The sequence below is a fragment of the Marasmius oreades genome, chromosome 1 (genome assembly GCF_018924745.1).
Source record: "Marasmius oreades isolate 03SP1 chromosome 1, whole genome shotgun sequence".
In the NCBI taxonomy this organism is placed as follows: Eukaryota; Fungi; Basidiomycota; class Agaricomycetes; order Agaricales; family Marasmiaceae; genus Marasmius; species Marasmius oreades.
Genome location: NC_057323.1, coordinates 2,893,973 through 2,907,842, shown reverse-complemented (window position 1 = coordinate 2,907,842; position 13,870 = coordinate 2,893,973). Strand labels below are relative to the sequence as shown.

Genomic DNA, 13,870 nt, shown 5'->3' with positions numbered 1-13,870 from the left:
CCGGCCTATTGTGCTTCTACGGTGAATTCACCGGCACCCTTGACATGGCCTCAATTCGTCAATGGAATCGGGGGTTTTTTTCTTTAAATTTTTCCAGTAAAATTCTGACCAACTGATGGACCGGACGGTGAACAAGGTTGAACACCGCGGAGCAAAGTTGGATGAAAATAACCGACTCAGCCCGGAGCCACAATGACCGTGATTCACCATGGATCAGTGTTGTAAGTGTATGGTACCTAACAATAGCAATAAGTCAGTGCTTTACTTCAGGTATCCTCTCCGATGGCGATAGGATTGAAATTGGATCAACAATTGCGCATTGTCTTTAAGGGCTCACAAGATCATGGTGTTCCACTTTTCTCCTCTTTTCATTCCACGATGTCCTCGCTAAAAATCTCATCTCTCTTTCAAGTGAAGGGAAAGGTCGTTCTCATCACAGGTGGCAGCCGGGGGATTGGTAAAATGGTACGTTGTATACACCACCACTGCACTACGTCTAACAATTATGTCCTTCTTAGATCGCTGCTGGCTTTGTTCGAAATGGAGCCAAGGTCTGAAATTCGTGTTCCCGATTCTATGTACCGGGTCGGCGTAATATTAAAATCACTAGCCAGGTATATATCAGCTCACGCTCGGCAAAGGACTGTGAAGCAACTGCGACTGAACTCAACGAACTTGGACCGGGGGTTTGCATCCCCCTCCCAGCGGATTTGCAAAAGTACGAGGAGGTGGAACGGTTGGCTAAACAGCTATCCTCCAAGGAGCAGATTCTAGACGTGGTATGTGAATCGTGAGATTCGTTCTTCCTCCTTGCTAAGAGGCGGCTCGAGCTCGTCAACAACGCCGGAGCAGTCTGGGGCGCCCCAGTAGACGAATTTCCGGTTTGTAGCGTATGAATAAAAATAGCACTGTACTAATTTCTCATGTAGGACAGCGGCTTTACAAAAGTCATGACACTCAATGTACAGCGGGTGTTCTCGGTCATCCAGAAGGTCCTTCCCCTTCTGAGAGCAGCGGCTGACCGAACCAAGAAAGGTTCGACATACAAGGATCCCGCCCGTATTATCAACGTGAAACTTTTTTTTTCATTGTCTCCGGGGTCGTTATTCAAAGTATCTTCTAGATCGGCTCCGTCGAGGGCCTGTGGGTGGCACCACACGACACGTTCTCGTACTCAGCATCGAAAGCCGCACTTCATCACCTCAGCCGCCATCTCGCCGCAAAACTCGGGCCAGATGGAGTGGTGTCAAATACAATCGCATGTGGACTCTTCCCGACCAAATGTAAGTGAATTACTTTCAATCTCGGAAGTTTAAGTTTACACTCAACCACCATGTAGTGACTGACTACATTATGAAGACGAACGGAGATTGGTTAGTCGATTCGGTACCATTGCGGCGTTCTGGTGAGCCACAGGATGTCGCAGGGACAGCACTGTTTCTTTCAAGTTCTGCGGGTGCGTATATCAACGGTGCAACCATAACATTAGACGGTGGTCTTCTCGTATCAAGGCTGTAAACTCCTCCCAGCGAACATAGATACAAATGTAAGGTTACCGGACCAGGAATACACATGCTACACAATATCGTATCATTTTTCCTTACTGAGGGTATCTGCTTGAACAGCCCCACCCTTCTCCGTTGTATCCTCTGTACCCTCTTTGCTCTGTACCTTTCTTTCTTCATCTGTCGTCAATTTCCCTTCCTCCTTCGGTTCGGAAGCATTGGTGACTCCAGTCTCTTTAGTATCAGATGCGGAAGATTTTGCCTCGTTTTGCAGTGTTTCGTTTGACAACCCTTTTACCAAGTCACCAGCATCTTCCCCTTCTAAACCCAACTCCTTCACAAGGTCAATCAACTCCTGCTCCGAGGCATGTACGCCTTGCAGACCGTAACCAGACAATTCCGTGCTGATGTCAAACAGATCTGTGCGCTTGTTCACGGGTATTTCATTGGGTGAGGGAGATGGTTTTCTATTGAGAGCTAGCTTCTTGATGTGATCGGGTGTCATTTGCAAGGGAAGGGCTGCACCAGGAACGCCGATAGGTTGTTCTTCCAGTTCTATATGATGGTCGACTTCAGGATCCCACGTTTCATTCAGTCGCAGGAAACGGTCCAGTTCGTTGAATTCGACAGCTTCTTCGCTATGTTCGAGGTCTTTGCTCGATAGGTCACAGAACGATTATTGAGATAGCTCACAAATCAGTGAAGGCCTAAGAGAATTACCGGTAAGCACATTATCGGAAACATGAGGAATTGACGTATACCCCAGGGAATTTACCGCCTACCAGGATTCCTGGTAGCTGTTGCTTGTCTGTAGTAGGGAAGGTCGGTTACAGTGAATGGCAAGTGAGAGTCCTGTACCTAAAGGCGTCTTTCGCTTCCACAGTCTCTTTGCTCGTTCATCGGATGCCAGATCATACGAAGTGAAGGGAATCTTCTTGACCTGCAAGATACGTAGCAAATACTCTGATAAAATAATGAGTTATCTAGTGATATGCCTGCGGGTTGGAGAACCTTGGCGCTGCCTGAGAGCTGGCTGGGACGCGATTGTTGTTAGAAATATCTGGATAGGTGGGGAAGGCATGGGGGAGCGAGGTGAAATTCTACAATACATCCGATCCGCGGTCAGGAATTACATAAAAAGAAGCGCCTACTCTGCGGCCCCACTCTTAGCGTCTACGGTCTCAGATTAAATGGATGCCTATCCATACAACCTATTTCCAGATTTTTGTTTCTAGATTTCGGGGATATTGAATGACTTTCGAGGCAAACCGAGTATTCTTACCTGAGTTTATGTAACCAAGACAGAACGATACATTCCCAATACGTTCCCGGTCGTGAATCTTGAAATCGATATATCATATTATAATTCAGATACCGTATGAATCGTATGATAATCTATACTCTGTCTTCTATCGAGGGGATATCACTGGAATGTCAATGATTAGAGTTTGGCCTTGACTTGGTCACGGTCAGGTCCACGAATATCTGCACGAGCTACGCCTTCTTGCGACGTGATCGCTACCAGTTTACCATTTCGCGCAAAGATCTGGAATGACAGAGGTCATTTGGCTGTTGTCAATATTCAAGTGGTACCAATACTGGCCTGTCCATGCATTACGGCTCGACCACTTGCAGCGCGAGGGCAGGTCATCACATAAAGCAACCAGTCACCGCAGTCAAAATCGTCACTGGCGCGACCAAGAACGCCATGAAATCCCCGAATAGTGAAGCGATAGCAATGCCCACCTGTAGTAATACACTGAATGATCCAAGGTGGACTGTAATCCGTCGTCAGATGCACCACAACTCGTGAGCTAGACCAGAGAAGATAATCGTACCGTCATGCCAACAGCAGTTGGTCCCTTGGAGTAGCGTTTAAGCCCCATTATACGAGGCACAGCGCCTATACTGAAAGGAAATGATTTGTCCCTTTTTATGACGGCTGCTAGGGAAAGTCATACAAGTATAGATCTGAAAGGTAGCCAAGGATGCACTTGGAATGTTGGCTTTCAGTATCAGCTGTTATCCGTAGATTGAATAACCATACCTTTTGGAAAGGGGCCTCGTATTTCGGGATGTTCTTAGCTTGCATCCAATACATGTAGCGAATACCGTTGCCCTCGACATCGTGTTCTTTAGCCATTTTTATAGCGATAGGGCTGCGTTTTCTTTCCTGCAAAGAATGATTTGATCAAGAACATGGGTTTTCTCCTGAAACTGTTGACATGTACCTCAGCAAAAGTTTCAAGAATCCTTTTAGTCTCCGGACGGATTGTAGTTTCTTTGCTATAGCGAAGAAACCGATCCTCCTCCAACTCACATTCGTCGGAGGATGGGACAGTGGGCATGACCCATTGATAGGAAGGTTGCCAGGGTTCGGGCTTTTGGAACGAACACATAAGAACGAAGATGATATTCCCGCGTTGGATTGCTTTGACGGCGCATGCGACATACGATCGGCCCTGGCGAAGTCGTTCCACTTGATAGACAATGGGTGTTGACGGGGAGGCGCTGAGGAGAAAATAACACTGTATAGAACTCGTTATGTCTTGTGGCTCGATAGAAAGGGGCACGTGCGGAACTGACGTGTAAAGACTGGAACACGGTCACTTCTCATAGGAAGCGCAGTAATTTTGAACTCACATGAAGCGCAAATGCAGAGTCGACGCACCGGGAAGCAGAAACCAAGGCTTGACTAATGACTTGTCTATGGGGCGAAGGTCAACGGCTCGACACTTGAATACTGTGTTGATAGTATCTCACCCTCCGAAAACTCCTCGAGCACGAGTTGGAACCCAGAGGGATTTTGAGCGGTAAAGGTTGTCTTCGATTTTCTCTACCTCAAGTGCAGTCGAGATTTGAGCGTGTTCGGCCTGATTAGTTTCGGACATAGTTTGAGTTTGAGTTCGAGTAGCAGAGGAACATGCATGGTTACTATAAAGCTGTTTTATATTGCTCCAACGGTGTTCAACCGGTAAATCCTATAGCCGGACCGGCACCCCAAGACTGGGGTAACGTTAGATTAGATTTTACATATGCGGTCAGTACATCAAACAAGAGATTCGGAAAGGGTATAGAATAGCCAGGAGAACACGACGAATCCGATGCAAACACAGAGCAAAGATAGATAATAAATAAGCCAGATTACATAAGATAGTCGTTACCAGATTTGAGGAGGCTGGGCAGCCTGTGAGTACTCTGGGGGTAATAAAAACGATTCCATTCCGTGTTGTGAAAACTGGTGACCGCCCAACGTTTGATCTGACATCCAGACTGGAAGTTGTTCGTTGGATGTCATTTCAAAACCACTCCAAATGTGATCTGCTTCGGCAGGGTATGCATAATTTTGTTGTTGTTGTGCATGAGGGTGCGCCATATGCTGATGCTGTGGATGGCCTGGTGGGAACGTTTCGTATGCAGGTGAGTATGGTACTTGAGAAGAATTCTGTCGCATCATGATGTTTAGGTTATCCACTTGTGGTGGCCGATGTGGAACTGTCTGTCCCTGGGTGTTCATCGGCTCACCACGAGTTGTTTTCGGAGAGAGGGAGTTGGATCGCATCTGGAAACGCTTGAGCATCAGCTCGAGCGTTAGTGCATAGCGGGGAAATGGTACTGCGAAATAGGGTCGGATTCAATCCTGGTAGGTTAACATGGGGAAACTTACTCTCGGCCATTAACGTGGCCAAACGCTCAACTTGATTTTTGACCTCGTAGACATCACACTGTTCGGGGCTATAAGGAGAGTTCAAGCTCAAAAAAAGGTTGTATCGAAATCAACCGGACTTACAATAAACGTGCCAGTCTCAGTAGAAACGAGGCCATAAACGTCGCTGTGACGTGAGTGTAGTGCACAGCTAAAATCATTTTTAATAGGCATACAATTTGGAGACTCTTCGAACGCACAATATTTCATCCCTTCCCTGTAAGCTGGAGAGTTCACTGTGATATCCAATCCTTGACGCGCAATCCGAATCGATCTAAGGGCAAGTTCGCGCTGCACCACGGGCATTCGTTCCACGTCCTCGGGTCCGTTGATCCCTCGAAGAGTAGTAGCATTGTGGAAGAGTTCAGCATGAAGTTGCTGAATCTGGAGGCTTTGCCGATAGAATGCTGGCCACAAAAAGCTCGTTAGTGTAGATTAGCGTCTTTATACCAAAAAAGACTTACCAACATCTTCATACTTTTGGGAGAAACATTGATCCCACGTAGCATACCAACTTTGGAACTGGACGTCCGCTTTTCGAAGCTCTTCAAAGTCGGAATCTTTGACGGGCTCATCGAACGGTGCAAGAGCGTTGTGAACGCGCTCACGAATCATGATGAGTTCCACAGTGGAGACAAGCCGCATGTCATCCTCAATGGCCGACGGGTGTTGAAGTAGTAGACGACAGTTAGCGATACTCTCGTCTTCTTTCAGCACAGCGGGGCGCCCGGTCCCATAAGACATCCTGGAACAATGACCGTCAGACGACACCGGTAACCAGGCAAATTACCGAAACTTTTACTGGTGTTCGAATAGATATAGGCAGAACCACGTCCGCGCAGAAACGACCAGCTCACGGTCATCCTTTATACTGACCTTTTGAGCTCTCATTCTTCGTAGAAGCCTTGGCCATGCCTTGTGAAGAGCTATAAGACCATATTTGAGATGCCAGCTATTTACACGGTAAAAGGGAACTTACAGAGCTCCATTGCCATGCGGACCGCATGCCCACCACTTAGCCAACCATTATCCGACCATCCAGAAACTAATACTACACAGGTGGATGCGTTGAAAAAATGTTCACAGGATGCCGTCAGGACGCACCCATGGCTTGTACCGCTTCGATGCGATTGACAGGCAAGAATAATGTGGCACATGAGATTGACTGCACCTCGTCCAAACATTTCTTGGAGATTTCACTCTGTTTTCCTGCATGTGCCAGCAAGTGAGAGCAAGCCGACACGAATGTGAGACAGCGTACCACCCCCATCTCGTACACGCGAGGCAACCATACATATGCAATTGACAGCAAACGGTGATCGCTCATGCAACGCCTCGAAAGTATCGGTATTTGAGTCAAACACAGGCCTAAAGAGTTGGTGGCGTTAGGAAGGAGATAAAGAAGACGGTGGAGGCTGACAAGAAGGTAGAACACCCGTGATAGAAGCTATGAGGATGAAGATTTGACTGAGAAAGGGAACAATCTGCGCAGACTAGTTCGACATACATTCGGAACAATTCGTGAGCCTCCACGTCTGAAATGATATTTTTGGTGACCACTGATAAGAACGTGTAAGAATCGATGAATCCCTGATAGCTGCGCGAGAGACACACCGTCAGGGAAAGTCAACATGCGTTGGCTCCTGTGACGCAGTTTCCGGCGTTTGGCAGGCCTAGTCTGTCTTTCAGGAGTGGGGGTGCGGGCCCGACTGATTTCGCCGTTTTCCTATACAGAGTGTCAAACACTGGTTAATAGGAATTCGAGAGAAACGTCCACACCTTAGCTGCCCTTTCGGAGGCAACGTCGGCCAGACCTCTGAGGACCTCCCATGGCGCGAGTAAACCGGACGCCGGTAGTTCACCGCTATCTTCATCTTCAACATCAGACGAGGCTGCACTCGTGACGTTAGAGGACCCTGGCGCAGGCCTCTTCTGCAAAACATTAGAAAGACCTGTTCTTGACTGATCGTGATGAGGCTTAAGACGCACAGACGAGACTTGCTGATGACTGCCTCCGATAGCTTGAATGGTGGAGAAAGGTGGAAGAATGGGGCCTTGTGATGAGGGACCATTACCGCTATTATATCCAGAAGGATAGTTGTTCATCGGTGCAGGTGTGGATTGGGAAGACTGATAATCTCCGGGCGAAATTTGAGATGTCTGAGAAAACGACGGATGGTGCGTACCAATGGAGGGCCTTGGTGGTAGACGGGACTGCTGGCTGGAGTCACCGTGAGGATAAACATTTGTGGGGCCAGATGGGGAAGGATGGACATCACTTCCGTGTATCTGAACGGTGGGCGGAGTAGATACTGAGGGGGAATGAAGGTTTGGTGATTGTTGATGGAAATGAGGGAATGCTGAAGGTGAACGAGCAATACTACCGCGCAACTGTGTTTGTATCTCGGTGAGTACGGTTAAAATGGAAGATTGTGTATGTCGAATATCCGCAACATGTGCCTCCAAGCTGCGTATTCGCCTTGTGGCGTGTCAGAGAAGGCGAGAAGCCCGGCATAGTATGGTTCACTTACTCTAGACCAGCTTCACCAGTGAGACTAGCTTCTCTCGACGGCTTCTCAAACAGACATTCTAACCCTGTGTTGCGACAACGACGACAAGGAGGGTTATCGGCGCCCTCACAACGCATCTTCTGTTTTCTGCATGCATTCTGGAGGAAAGGGTGAGATGAAACCAGTGACCAAGAACAACATGACTGACGCAGGCACCTAGAATGGAGGAAATTCTTTGGGTGAATAGGTTAAGTCTGAAGGACAATGAGACGAACGTGGGACTCTGTTAAGGGTTTTCACCGCTGGTTTAACTTCACGCTTTTCGTTATTCTTGTCGTCTCCAGTCATTTCATCCTGATTCTTGCCTGAAGTAGAGGCTGTAGGGCCTTGGATGTTCATCGTGAAGAGGAGAAAGGACTCGGGGAGGGAGAAATTCTGAGGAGAAGATGATGAGAAGAAGTAAGTAAGCCAAACCGGCAGATCAGAGATCGTAAGTACAAACAGTGACAACCTGTGTAATATGACTGGCTAGACTTGAAGCCTGCAATCAATATTAGTCGATTTCCTCGTATCTACGATTACTGTGTCGTAGTTGGTAGGAGAACAGGATACTACAGCTTATTGCAGACTATCACCGGGAAACTTTACTCTGTGCATGCGACACGGCGGATCGGTACGAAATATGAAATTCTGATTCCCCGTATTACTATCCCCCGCACAAACTGGCTTTGACGGGAATTCCAGTAATGTTACACGGAAACACGAGGAATACAATAGGAAACATCGTCTCCAGAAGAGAAGTCGCTAGAAAATGTCCAGTAAGCTCTGTATCAAGAGACTCCGAGTCTAAAAGGACCGTGTGCCCCCGATATTTGATTTGTGATCTAAACGCCACCACACACGCTTCTCTTACATACCCTCAAATGTTCTCTCTCTTTTTTTCCGTCATCTGGTAAGTAAAAACGAAATTCTATTTCCCCTTGATCGTCTACTTATCGCCATCATCTCAGCGCTTGGTTCGCCTATTTCTTACCATGTTTCGCGACTTACAAGACCTTGACAAAGCGTCCAGTCGTCGAGGCTGACGTCGAGAGATGGTGCATGTATTGGTCCGTTGTCGGTGCTCTCGTTGGCTTCGAGTATGTGGCGGAATGGTTCGTCAGCTGGTATGTCTGCTTTCCATTCTTATGCACCGATCATACCCTAACTTTTTCGTTTCCAGGCTGCCTTTCTACTGGGAAATAAAAACTGTCTTTCTCCTATTCCTGTCATTACCCCAGATTCAGGTAAAACAATGCGCTTATTTCTGTGGCGAGAAGGACGTTTAATATTCATCAACCGATTTCAAGGGCTCGACTTTCATTTACACCAACTACCTTGAACCTTTCTTTGCCAAAAACGAGACCCAAATTGACGAAGGAATTACTTCTATCCAAACCAATACTTTCGTTTTCGTTCAGTCCAAGCTGGCTGCGATTTGGAATCTCCTGTGGAGCGTTATCAACAAGACGCCTGCCAATGGACAAGGCCAGCAACGCCAGGGACCACCACTTTCGTTCGATGCCGCCATGGGTTTATTCAAGGCTTACGCTCCATCCGTTTTGAGTGCGATGCAACCCGCGAATAAGGGACTCGCCCCCAACGCCGCTTCTACTCCCTCAATGGCTCCTTCAGCTTCCAGTACCTCCATTCCCAGGGTTTCGGCTCACTCTCGGGCGTCACCCAGTCCTAGTCCATTTGGTGATGCTACCCCTCCCTTACCAGAATCTGTTGATCACATATGAAGGTACCTAAATAATTGCCTCCTAAAACGGACATTACCATTTTTGCCTCTTGCGTTCTCGAGCCTTCTTTAAACCGTTATCACCAAGATTTCAGGAGGACTGTATATATTACAGGTGGTATCCGGTGTTTAAGACTTCAATCAATCAAATAGAACCAAGTCCTTCACGTCCCCACACTATGACGTTTAAAAGCACTCTCTACATCCGATGTAGAGTATTCCAACGTGATACCAGAGTCTCCATAGCATTGAGAGATTCTCTTGTTGAACAGATCTGTGATCCTCAGCATCTCTCCCTCACACCCTTTCCATACGCCAACTAAGACGGTACCGGGAGTAATTCCGCCGCTCTCTTCTGTCGTAGCTTTCTCAGATGCTTCCGTGAAATGCTTCTCTACTCGTTTGAAGAGTGTGTCGACGTGTTTCCGTATATCCTTCGCGTTGTACTCTTTCACAACCTTCTTGAGTGCTGACCGATTATAACTACTGTTGGTTGAGACCTCGCTGGCAGCAGCGTTCTTTAGCAGCCGTTCAACACCTTCGAAGAAGTCCTATAACCGGACATAAGAAAACGTAGTAAATTGCATCAAATGCTGTGAGCCCCTTACGATTATCTTGGCAAATGGCCGTCTGAGAACAATCTTGACGTATGCATTCAAGTTTTCGTCGTAAATCGCTTCAGCCTTTCTGACAAAACCTGCAACAGAGCCGATATCCAATTGCGACATTTCGGCCGCAAAATGGTGCATGTTTTCTGTTTCGCATCCTCGTTAATAAGATGACCAGTAAGATAACAAAGAGACTTGACGCACCTATAAGAATGACGTGGTAATTAAGCTGTCCTTTATCTTCACCTTCACCATCCATCTTCGCCATTTGTTTCAAGGACTCGAACATCGTCTGAACGATTTTCTCGTATGCAGCATCGACATTCATTCGGACTTCTAGTCCATCGCAACCGACAAGTTGAGTTTCTACTCGTCCTATGTACACCGGGAATCGTTTCACGAAAGGTGCTACGCCCTTTCTCTTCTTACTGGTGAGCTTTGTCTGTTCGACAAGCTGGATCTGCTCTGCCTGAATAAAAAAAAGTCAATTTAAGGGCTATCAGTTTTGCAATTGGTTTAAAAAAGGAACTCTACAATATGTCTGTCAAACAGGGCCTTCAGACGGGTCTGCTGCTTGCTCAGTATATTGAGCAAGAAGTCATTGATCCTGTCATCGCTGTCGGCTATGAACCGTTCGATAGTAGCGATGAGTCCCACAATTTGCCTTTAAGAATAATCTAAGTCAGTCAAGGAAATTTCCCAGATTCGTGGCTTCCTTACATGTTATCCTTTGCAAGCGCCAGATCGAGCCAGGACTTCAACTCTGTGGCCAAAAAGCCAAAAATGAGATCCAGGGCGCCACGAATGAGCTTTAAGGTTGCAGAGCTAAGTCCAGGACCCCGTGTAGCTTGTCTTCGGAAGTAGCTGTCCAAGTTCATGTAATCGGCATATGTCAGTGCCGCGTCGTTGTTTTGCAAGAAGTCGGTGAGGAATTCATCTTCTTTATATATCAGTGGAGAGATTTGCTCGAGAACGAGGCCGAGAACCTGGCGATAGAACAATATTCAGTCAAGGGATCTGATTATACAGTGGGTTCACATCACCTCTGAAGCTCGCATATCTCCGTCAGGGGCCTTGTCTTTGTCTTTGTTTCGAGCTTCTAGCGGCGAACGAATTATAGTACCAGCCCGCCGCATTGGAGTCGTCTTTCCTGTTGTTGGCGTAGGCGTGGTGACCAAATCTAAAGGACGCATACATTAAGATTTGTCGGGTAAGGCTTAAAAATGACGCATACGATCTTGGGTATCTTCATTAGCTTTCTTGATATAGTTGGCGTACGTGGACAACAACACTTTAATTTGGGTTCCGTGTAAATCACTGGACGCTGAAAAATAGGTCTGTAGCTTGGTAAGTGGTTTGTGGAACGAACTGACGGGTCAAAGCTGATGATAGATACTGACCGCGCATAGTTTCCCGTACACACTTTCGTCCATCTCCTTCAAGTAAAGCATCAAGCCAGAATATCTGCCCAAGTATGCCTCTAGATCGTTGTGCGGTAGAATCGTGGGTTTGGTTTTGGCTGACCCCGGCGTGAGCCCACTGTTGTTGCCTAGCAATAGTTTCGACTTTAAACTCAAAAGCTTAACGGACCCTAACTGCAACCCGAGAACGAGGCGAAAAGCTTACCTGCGCCGTAAACATGATTGAAAGGAAATCGAATATCCGTTTGCAGAACTGGGCATTGTGGGTCCTGTACTCGGAAAGTCGTTCCATGGTTGCAGCCATATCTGAATTGCAGAATCAGTTGAGCATTCAGATCAGCAAGGAATGATGCGCATCACCAGTATCTCGTCCTGCCTGAAGGGCTTTATAAAGTTCCGCAGCAGCCTCTTCTAATCGTGCTATACTCGTTGTCTTCTCGAGGGATTCTTGAGTCAAGATTAAGAGGACCTCCCTATCTACTTGCACTGTTTTCTGATTGTCCACTCATGTGGGTATTTCAACAGATCACAGTGACTAAATGACTCACGAGAAGATTCTCAAGTTCACCCAGAAGAGCCCTTTGATTCTGGATCTGTACCTGCAAACCTCTGTTTTGGGACTGGATGAAAGAGATATCGTCGCTAACAGCCTGCGCATGGTCAGCGATGTACATGAAACAAAAGGAAAAATTCGAACATTCATGTGGATTTTGTAGGTTGAGACAAGACCATCAATGTTATCCAGTTCGGCTATTGCTTTATCCATATATTCCAGAACGAGTGCGACACGGTCGTCCGACTCTAGGAAAGAATGAATGTTTGCCTGTATGTCAGAAATCAGACCTGGCCCCGTCGTCAAATTACTTGCGACTCAAACCTTCTCTAAAGCCATTAACTCATCCAGTAGACGTTCTTCGATCAGATCAGCAGCTCCCCTTGCAGTCTTTCGACCCATTACATCATCACTGGCCCATTCATAGCCCTCAATCATCTCTTCTACATTGGACATCGTAGCTACTGCGTTTTCTTCTTCCCCCTCGGCTTCACTAGAACCAGAGAGTAAACGATCGATAGCAGCTTGATTTGCAGGATCAAAGAATGATATTCGAGTGTTCTGTTCACGCCTCGGCGGTGGTGGTTCGGTGGGAGGAGGTGCACGAGGTTTGCGTGAGCGACTGGAAGAAGCAGGGGAAGCAGGCCGTGATCGAGGTGGTGTGTTCGTGCGAGGAGATTCTTCGAGTGAATGGCGAGACACGGATGAGACGGTGTTGTCTGTCGCAGTTCGGGTAATTGGGATGCCTCGTGTTTCGCCATTGAATGAGCCATTTATCGAAGGATTGGTGGTATTCGAGGATCGTGGAGGGCGTAAGGTACTGCTTTGAGATTGAGCTTCTCTGTGACGACTGGAAGGGCGTGTCGAAGCAGTGGGTGATACTGGTCGGGATGGCATGCCATTTCGTGCTGTTGGAGGGGTTCGCTGGGGTTCAGGTTCGCGGTCATTCTGAGGTGTTTGAGGCCGTGATCTTGCTCTTCTCGATGGCGGGGTGTCTGGGGAAGAAGGTCTGTTCGACTTCAAATAATCGCTTTGTATTTTTTGACGGCCGGCTACATGAAATCTTCAGTACGCATCAAAACTCGGAATGCTAATATCGCACGTTGAGAACTTTCACCCAACCCCTCCAATTTCAAAGGTGGTAATCCTCCAGTCACTGCTTGGTGAAGTCTGACGATTGCTCTCAGAAAACTTTCCTGATCTCGTTCGTTCTCCGTTTGCCATTTGTATGTTCTGGCGAGAGTTATATTGAAGGCCTGAGGCTGTAGTGTTGAGGAGGAAAGCGATTAGCCATTGTCGCGATGAACTGAAGGCAAATGACGAACACTGATGACCTGTAGTCCCCTCAGTTCTGCGAGTCTCCACGTCTTGCCAACGGAGAAAGTGCCGTTGGTGTTCAACTTGGACTTGTGGATAAAACCATTACCGTTGCTCGCCTCTGCTCAATATGATCATTACGAGACCTGTTCTGGCTCATTGGAGTAACATACGCGAGAGCAGAATATATCTTGGTTTTTTCCCTCCGTTCTCAGGATTATCTTCCCAGATTTTGATGTGAGCGATGTAGGTTTCCCCATTTTTGGAGAAAACAGAGTCGATAATACGCTGTTGTTGAGACATTGCGGATCTATAGACTTGAGGTAGCTCAAGTGAGCACTAGAGTAAAATGCGGAGGACAGCAATGTAGTAAGGGTGGAGAGTTGATGGTAATAGGTATGGAACATGGCATCAATACATGCCTGAGCAGAACATGATGACTGCCGCCGGTCAAGTTGTCAGGAAAG

General features: G+C 47.2%; 6 protein-coding genes across 11 annotated transcripts; 2 read left to right on the top strand and 4 right to left on the bottom strand.

The window, feature by feature from the left end:
- Positions 1 to 38: 38 nt before the first annotated feature.
- On the top strand, positions 39 to 1,518 carry E1B28_000925 (uncharacterized protein; the record flags this gene model as incomplete). 2 transcript variants are annotated; one of them, XM_043146815.1, is made up of 9 exons in its annotated part: positions 39 to 221; positions 293 to 346; positions 413 to 465; positions 519 to 551; positions 615 to 779; positions 831 to 881; positions 930 to 1,070; positions 1,124 to 1,283; positions 1,340 to 1,518. In XM_043146815.1, exons 3-9 carry the CDS (start codon positions 463 to 465, stop codon positions 1,516 to 1,518), a joined length of 732 nt encoding a protein of 243 aa, XP_043015520.1. In that variant the 5' UTR covers positions 39 to 221; positions 293 to 346; positions 413 to 462. The 2 variants fall into 2 exon arrangements, with proteins under 2 accessions (XP_043015520.1, XP_043015519.1); XM_043146814.1 differs by having other exon boundaries at positions 293 to 465.
- Positions 1,429 to 2,598, bottom strand: E1B28_000924 (uncharacterized protein). The gene is made up of 5 exons (XM_043146813.1): positions 2,517 to 2,598; positions 2,364 to 2,468; positions 2,267 to 2,313; positions 2,199 to 2,212; positions 1,429 to 2,143 (listed from the first exon to the last, which is right to left on the bottom strand). The coding sequence occupies exons 1-5, from the start codon at positions 2,584 to 2,586 to the stop codon at positions 1,591 to 1,593; spliced, it is 789 nt and encodes a 262-aa protein (XP_043015518.1). The 5' UTR covers positions 2,587 to 2,598; the 3' UTR covers positions 1,429 to 1,590.
- Positions 2,599 to 2,831: 233 nt separating this feature from the next.
- E1B28_000923 (uncharacterized protein) lies at positions 2,832 to 4,444 on the bottom strand. Of its 3 annotated transcripts, XM_043146810.1 has the most exons (10): positions 4,269 to 4,444; positions 4,149 to 4,212; positions 4,092 to 4,100; positions 3,737 to 4,033; positions 3,553 to 3,678; positions 3,467 to 3,498; positions 3,344 to 3,413; positions 3,252 to 3,283; positions 3,109 to 3,193; positions 2,832 to 3,051 (listed from the first exon to the last, which is right to left on the bottom strand). In XM_043146810.1, the coding sequence occupies exons 1-10, from the start codon at positions 4,394 to 4,396 to the stop codon at positions 2,947 to 2,949; spliced, it is 948 nt and encodes a 315-aa protein (XP_043015515.1). In that variant the 5' UTR covers positions 4,397 to 4,444; the 3' UTR covers positions 2,832 to 2,946. The 3 variants fall into 3 exon arrangements, with proteins under 3 accessions (XP_043015515.1, XP_043015517.1, XP_043015516.1); XM_043146812.1 differs by having other exon boundaries at positions 3,109 to 3,283; XM_043146811.1 differs by lacking the exons at positions 2,832 to 3,051; positions 3,109 to 3,193; positions 3,252 to 3,283 and having other exon boundaries at positions 3,391 to 3,498.
- A 22-nt stretch (positions 4,445 to 4,466) lies between these two features.
- Positions 4,467 to 8,320, bottom strand: E1B28_000922 (uncharacterized protein). The gene is made up of 18 exons (XM_043146809.1): positions 8,224 to 8,320; positions 7,997 to 8,156; positions 7,930 to 7,937; positions 7,743 to 7,879; positions 7,201 to 7,690; positions 6,991 to 7,143; positions 6,826 to 6,937; positions 6,719 to 6,770; positions 6,632 to 6,658; positions 6,473 to 6,579; positions 6,316 to 6,420; positions 6,191 to 6,262; positions 6,014 to 6,137; positions 5,676 to 5,956; positions 5,412 to 5,618; positions 5,296 to 5,362; positions 5,173 to 5,240; positions 4,467 to 5,120 (listed from the first exon to the last, which is right to left on the bottom strand). Exons 2-18 carry the CDS (start codon positions 8,118 to 8,120, stop codon positions 4,666 to 4,668), a joined length of 2,589 nt encoding a protein of 862 aa, XP_043015514.1. The 5' UTR covers positions 8,121 to 8,156; positions 8,224 to 8,320; the 3' UTR covers positions 4,467 to 4,665.
- A 278-nt stretch (positions 8,321 to 8,598) lies between these two features.
- Positions 8,599 to 9,688, top strand: E1B28_000921 (uncharacterized protein). Of its 2 annotated transcripts, XM_043146808.1 has the most exons (5): positions 8,599 to 8,673; positions 8,732 to 8,737; positions 8,794 to 8,887; positions 8,944 to 9,007; positions 9,071 to 9,688. In XM_043146808.1, the coding sequence occupies exons 3-5, from the start codon at positions 8,823 to 8,825 to the stop codon at positions 9,503 to 9,505; spliced, it is 564 nt and encodes a 187-aa protein (XP_043015513.1). In that variant the 5' UTR covers positions 8,599 to 8,673; positions 8,732 to 8,737; positions 8,794 to 8,822; the 3' UTR covers positions 9,506 to 9,688. The 2 variants fall into 2 exon arrangements, with proteins under 2 accessions (XP_043015513.1, XP_043015512.1); XM_043146807.1 differs by having other exon boundaries at positions 8,732 to 8,887.
- Positions 9,600 to 13,853, bottom strand: E1B28_000920 (uncharacterized protein). 2 transcript variants are annotated; one of them, XM_043146805.1, is made up of 16 exons: positions 13,577 to 13,853; positions 13,412 to 13,524; positions 13,189 to 13,348; positions 12,411 to 13,138; positions 12,231 to 12,356; positions 12,082 to 12,183; positions 11,894 to 12,026; positions 11,739 to 11,839; positions 11,513 to 11,677; positions 11,347 to 11,449; positions 11,156 to 11,292; positions 10,833 to 11,098; positions 10,647 to 10,776; positions 10,317 to 10,581; positions 10,113 to 10,258; positions 9,600 to 10,055 (listed from the first exon to the last, which is right to left on the bottom strand). In XM_043146805.1, exons 1-16 carry the CDS (start codon positions 13,704 to 13,706, stop codon positions 9,669 to 9,671), a joined length of 3,192 nt encoding a protein of 1,063 aa, XP_043015510.1. In that variant the 5' UTR covers positions 13,707 to 13,853; the 3' UTR covers positions 9,600 to 9,668. The 2 variants fall into 2 exon arrangements, with proteins under 2 accessions (XP_043015510.1, XP_043015511.1); XM_043146806.1 differs by having other exon boundaries at positions 10,317 to 10,776.
- Positions 13,854 to 13,870: the final 17 nt, after the last annotated feature.

Excerpts from the sequence above, each read along its gene's own strand:
- E1B28_000924 (XM_043146813.1), bottom strand. The coding sequence starts at position 2,586 with ATGCCTTCCCCACCTATCCAGATATTTCTAACAACAATCGCGTCCCAG. Across the intron at positions 2,469-2,516 it reads AGCTCTCAGGCAGCGCCAAG|AGTATTTGCTACGTATCTTG; the intron begins GTTCTCCAACCC and ends TTATTTTATCAG. Across the intron at positions 2,314-2,363 it reads GAAGCGAAAGACGCCTTTAG|ACAAGCAACAGCTACCAGGA; the intron begins GTACAGGACTCT and ends TCCCTACTACAG.
- E1B28_000923 (XM_043146810.1), bottom strand. The coding sequence starts at position 4,396 with ATGTCCGAAACTAATCAGGCCGAACACGCTCAAATCTCGACTGCACTT. Across the intron at positions 4,213-4,268 it reads GCTCGAGGAGTTTTCGGAGG|ACAAGTCATTAGTCAAGCCT; the intron begins GTGAGATACTAT and ends TTCGCCCCATAG. Across the intron at positions 3,194-3,251 it reads CATTCAGTGTATTACTACAG|TGACGATTTTGACTGCGGTG; the intron begins GTGGGCATTGCT and ends TGGTCGCGCCAG.
- E1B28_000922 (XM_043146809.1), bottom strand. The coding sequence starts at position 8,120 with ATGAACATCCAAGGCCCTACAGCCTCTACTTCAGGCAAGAATCAGGAT. Across the intron at positions 6,580-6,631 it reads CACGGGTGTTCTACCTTCTT|GCCTGTGTTTGACTCAAATA; the intron begins GTCAGCCTCCAC and ends CCAACTCTTTAG. Across the intron at positions 6,263-6,315 it reads CGAAGCGGTACAAGCCATGG|TATTAGTTTCTGGATGGTCG; the intron begins GTGCGTCCTGAC and ends CCACCTGTGTAG.
- E1B28_000921 (XM_043146807.1), top strand. The coding sequence starts at position 8,645 with ATGTTCTCTCTCTTTTTTTCCGTCATCTG. Across the intron at positions 8,674-8,731 it reads CTCTTTTTTTCCGTCATCTG|CGCTTGGTTCGCCTATTTCT; the intron begins GTAAGTAAAAAC and ends CCATCATCTCAG. Across the intron at positions 9,008-9,070 it reads TGTCATTACCCCAGATTCAG|GGCTCGACTTTCATTTACAC; the intron begins GTAAAACAATGC and ends ACCGATTTCAAG.
- E1B28_000920 (XM_043146805.1), bottom strand. The coding sequence starts at position 13,706 with ATGTCTCAACAACAGCGTATTATCGACTCTGTTTTCTCCAAAAATGGG. Across the intron at positions 12,357-12,410 it reads AGTTAATGGCTTTAGAGAAG|GCAAACATTCATTCTTTCCT; the intron begins GTTTGAGTCGCA and ends TCTGACATACAG. Across the intron at positions 11,450-11,512 it reads TGTACGGGAAACTATGCGCG|ACCTATTTTTCAGCGTCCAG; the intron begins GTCAGTATCTAT and ends ACCAAGCTACAG.